General features: G+C 50.7%; 1 protein-coding gene across 1 annotated transcript; it reads left to right on the top strand.

The window, feature by feature from the left end:
• Positions 1-499: 499 nt before the first annotated feature.
• Positions 500-2,802, top strand: has3 (hyaluronan synthase 3; the record flags this gene model as incomplete). The annotated part of the gene is given in 1 exon segment (XM_014015668.1): positions 500-2,802. A coding segment is annotated over 1 exon segment (930 nt), but the record flags the coding sequence as incomplete, so codon positions are not given.
• Between the last annotated feature and the right edge of the window lie 1,418 nt (positions 2,803-4,220).

Below are 4,220 nucleotides of genomic sequence, written 5' to 3'. Positions count from 1 at the left end.
TGACTGGACCATGACTGGACCAGGACTGGACCACAGCTGACCATGACTGGACCATGACTGGACCAGGACTGGACCACAGCTGACCATGACTGGACCATGACTGGACCAGGACTGGACCACAGCTGACCATGACTGGACCATGACTGGACCAGGACTGGACCACAGCTGACCATGACTGGACCAGGACTGGACCACAGCTGACTATGACTGGACAATGAATGGACCATGACTGGACCAGGACTGGACCACAGCTGAACATGACTGGACCAGGACTGGACCACAGCTGACCATGACTGGACCATGACTGGACCAGGACTGGATCACAGCTGACCATGACTGGACCAGGACTAGACCACAGCTGACCATGACTGGACCATGACTGGACAAGGACTGGACCACAGCTGACCATGACTGGACCATGACTGGACCAGGACTGGACCAGGACTGGACCACAGAAAGCCAAAGCTGCTGATCCAGTCATGTGTCTGTGTTTTGTCAGATCCTCAACAAGTACGACTCGTGGATCTCCTTCCTGAGCAGCGTGCGGTACTGGATGGCCTTCAACGTGGAGCGGGCGTGCCAGTCGTACTTTGGCTGCGTTCAGTGCATCAGTGGCCCGTTGGGGATGTACAGGAACTCCCTGCTACAGCGCTTCCTGGAGCCGTGGTACCATCAGACCTTCCTGGGCTCCAAGTGCAGCTTTGGTGACGACCGCCACCTGACCAACCGGGTGCTCAGCTTCGGCTACAAGACCAAGTTCACGGCGCGGTCCCAGTGCCGGACCGAGACCCCCACCCAGTACCTGCGCTGGCTCAACCAGCAGACCCGCTGGAGCAAGTCCTACTTCCGCGAGTGGCTCTACAACGCGTTGTGGTTCCACAAACACAGCCTGTGGATGACCTACGAGTCCGTGGTCACCGGCTTCTTCCCCTTCTTCCTGGTGGCCACGGTCATCCACCTGTTCTACCGCGGGCGCCTGTGGAACATCCTGCTGTTCCTGCTGACGGTGCAGCTGGTGGCCATGGTGAAGGCCACCTACGCCTGCTTCCTGCGGGGCAGCCTGGTCATGATCTTCATGTCGCTCTACTCGCTGCTCTACATGTCCAGCCTGCTGCCCGCCAAGATCTTCGCCCTGCTCACCATCAACAAGGCCGGCTGGGGCACCTCGGGCCGCAGGACCATCGTGGTCAACCTCATCGGCGCCGTGCCGGTCACGGCGTGGGCTCTGGTGCTGCTGGGGGGCGTGGCCTATACCATCTACTGTGAAACTCAGGAGCCCTTCAGCGACACGGAGAAGGCGCTGCTGATAGCTGGGACCGTGCTTTATGGCTGCTACTGGCTGGTCCTGCTGGTTCTGTACCTGGCCATCGTGGCCAAACGCTGCAACAAGAGGGAGGAGCAGTACCACCTGCCGTACGCCGAGGCGTGACGCCGCCACGACGCCGCGCTGCCATTCTGACACTAACTACAGCCAAGAGCTGGACCTTCTTCATCGGTGCTACGAAGGTCTGACGGCTGAGGGGATCCAGACAGGGGCTGTCCAGAACCAAGACTTGAGTCGGGCAGAGCTGAGACCTGAACAGACGGGCTAAGGTCAGGACCCCTGGGAGCACCTGTCCAGCCTCAGAGCTGGCTGCAGACGAGCTGTCGGCTCAGAGCTGAAGCAGGCGCTGGACTCAGGCGTCACCTCTGTTTTTAGAAAGATAAGAAAGACTTCAGATAACCGAACGGACTGAAGGTCTTATTTGGTCCGAGCTGACGGCCTGTTCTGGATCAGCTAAGACCTGGACCCTGTCTGTGAAGCAGCCCAAGTCTTTCCTCTGACAGTGCTGTCCACAGAACCCAGACACAGAAAACACCAAAGCACAAACTCCTCCTGTGGAGACGGGACAGGAAGGTTCTCCAAATCCACCTGGATCCAGAAGCACTGGGGCCGGTTCGAGACTGAAAAGTCCTGGCAGCTTGGAAGGAAACACAGTGGACCGGACTGGACCTGATGGTTCTGACAGGACTGGGTTTTCAGAGGTTTGGAGCCCCCTAGTGGTGAACAATCATCAACATCAGCAGCAGCACAATCATCTGCTCCGAGCAGAACCAAACAACCTTCAGAACATGCAGCTGTACGTTTGCTGGGTCCAGTTCTGGTCCAGAACCAGTCCCAGCTGAGCTTCAGAGATTAAAATCAACAAGGTGCCAAAATGACCAAGTGAAACCCTGAAGTTTTCCTCTGAACGTTTGTTTTTACACGAGTGATTTTCATGTTTCTGTGGCTCTACACAGTGAAGAGCTTCAGCATGTCTGCAGGGTTGTGAGTCCAGTCTGTTTGTTTGTCACATTAAACCGGACCATGTTTGGAACATTAAACCGGGCCATGTTTGGAACATTAAACCGGGCCATGTTTGGAACATTAAACCGGGCCATGTTTGGAACATTAAACCGGGCCATGTTTGGAACTGGACCCTCTTTTCCTCAGTTTCCATCTGGGTGCAAACGAGGAATTTTCCGAGTTGTTCTGAATTCTTTCAGTTTAAAACAATCGGACCATTCAAAGCACAGTTTTAAATAAGTGCAGGAAGTATTTCCTTCACCAGCATGGTTCTGCTGGTTCTGTTGGACCTTCACTGAAAGACAAACGGGTCTACAGCAGGACTGGAGGGTTGGTGATCTGACAGGTTATTATTTCTAAATTCAGTTCAGTTTGTTTCTGTGGCTCCAAATCCCAACAAACATGGTGTCAGAGCTCTGAACACACAAACAATCAAAGGTTGTGTTACATCAACACAAATAAAGATTAAAGCTGCTCGTTGTGTCCCCGTTACATCACAACATGAACACAGTAAGATACACCGGGGGGCTGAAACAATGCTTCTCATTGGATGGTTCAGAGATTTCAACAATAAAACGTAGGTGAAGGTCCTCTCTGAACATTTTATTTTGAAGGTGCCAGATATGTCCCTCATGAGACTCTGTAGAAAAACTACTGGAAGATGGTTTAAAAAGACCTCACCCATGGTTGGATGGATGATTGTTGGATGATGGATGGATGGTTGGGTGGATTGATGGATGGATGAATGTATGATGATGGATGGATGTATGATGGATGGATAATGGTTGGTTGGATGTATGATGGATGGATGGATGTTTGATGATGGATGGTTGGATGTATGATGGATGGATGGATAATGGTTGGCTGGATGATGGCTGTATGATGGATGGTTGGATGATGGATGGATGTATGATGACTGATAGATGATGATGGATGGTTGGATGTATGATGGATGTATGATGAATGGATGGATAATGGTTGGTTGGATGATAGTTGGATGGATGATGGATGGATGATGGATGGTTGGATGTATGATGGATGGATGGATAATGGTTGGCTGGATGATGGCTGTATGATGGATGGTTGGATGATGGATGGATGTATGATGACTGATAGATGATGATGGATGGTTGGATGTATGATGGATGTATGATGAATGGATGGATAATGGTTGGTTGGATGATAGTTGGATGGATGATGGATGGATGATGGATGGTTGGATGTATGATGGATGGATGGATAATGGTTGGTTGGATGATGGATGGATGACGGATGGTTGGATGACGGTTAGATGGATGATGGATGGATGACCGATGGTTGGATGATGGATGGATGATGGTTGGATGATGGATGTATGATGATGGATGGTTGGATGGATGATTGATGGATGGATGATGGTTGGATGATTGATGGATATATGATGGATGTATAATGGTTGGTTGGATGATGGATGATGGTTGGATGATTGATGGATGGATGATGTTTGGATGATTGATGGATGTATGGATAATGGTTGGTTGGATGATGGATGATGGTTGGATGATGGTTGGATGGATGATGGTTGGATGATTGATGGATGATGGATGGATGGATGATGGTTGGGTGATGGATAGATGGATGATGGATGGATGACGGACGGTTGGATGGATGATGGATGGTTGGATGGATGATGGATGGTTAATGGTTGGTTGGATGATGGATAGATGGATAATGGTTGGTTGGATGATGGATGGATGGATGATGGTTGGGTGATGGATAGATGGATGATGGATGGATGACGGACGGTTGGATGGATGATGGATGGTTGGATGGATGATGGATGGATAATGGTTGGTTGGATGATGGATAGATGGATAATGGTTGGTTGGATGATGGATGGATGGATGATGGTTGG

This window comes from Austrofundulus limnaeus, unplaced genomic scaffold (genome assembly GCF_001266775.1).
Source record: "Austrofundulus limnaeus strain Quisiro unplaced genomic scaffold, Austrofundulus_limnaeus-1.0 Scaffold132, whole genome shotgun sequence".
NCBI lineage: Eukaryota > Metazoa > Chordata > Actinopteri > Cyprinodontiformes > Rivulidae > Austrofundulus > Austrofundulus limnaeus.
Note: the sequence above shows the minus strand (reverse complement) of the source record. Positions and strands in the feature narration are given on the sequence as shown.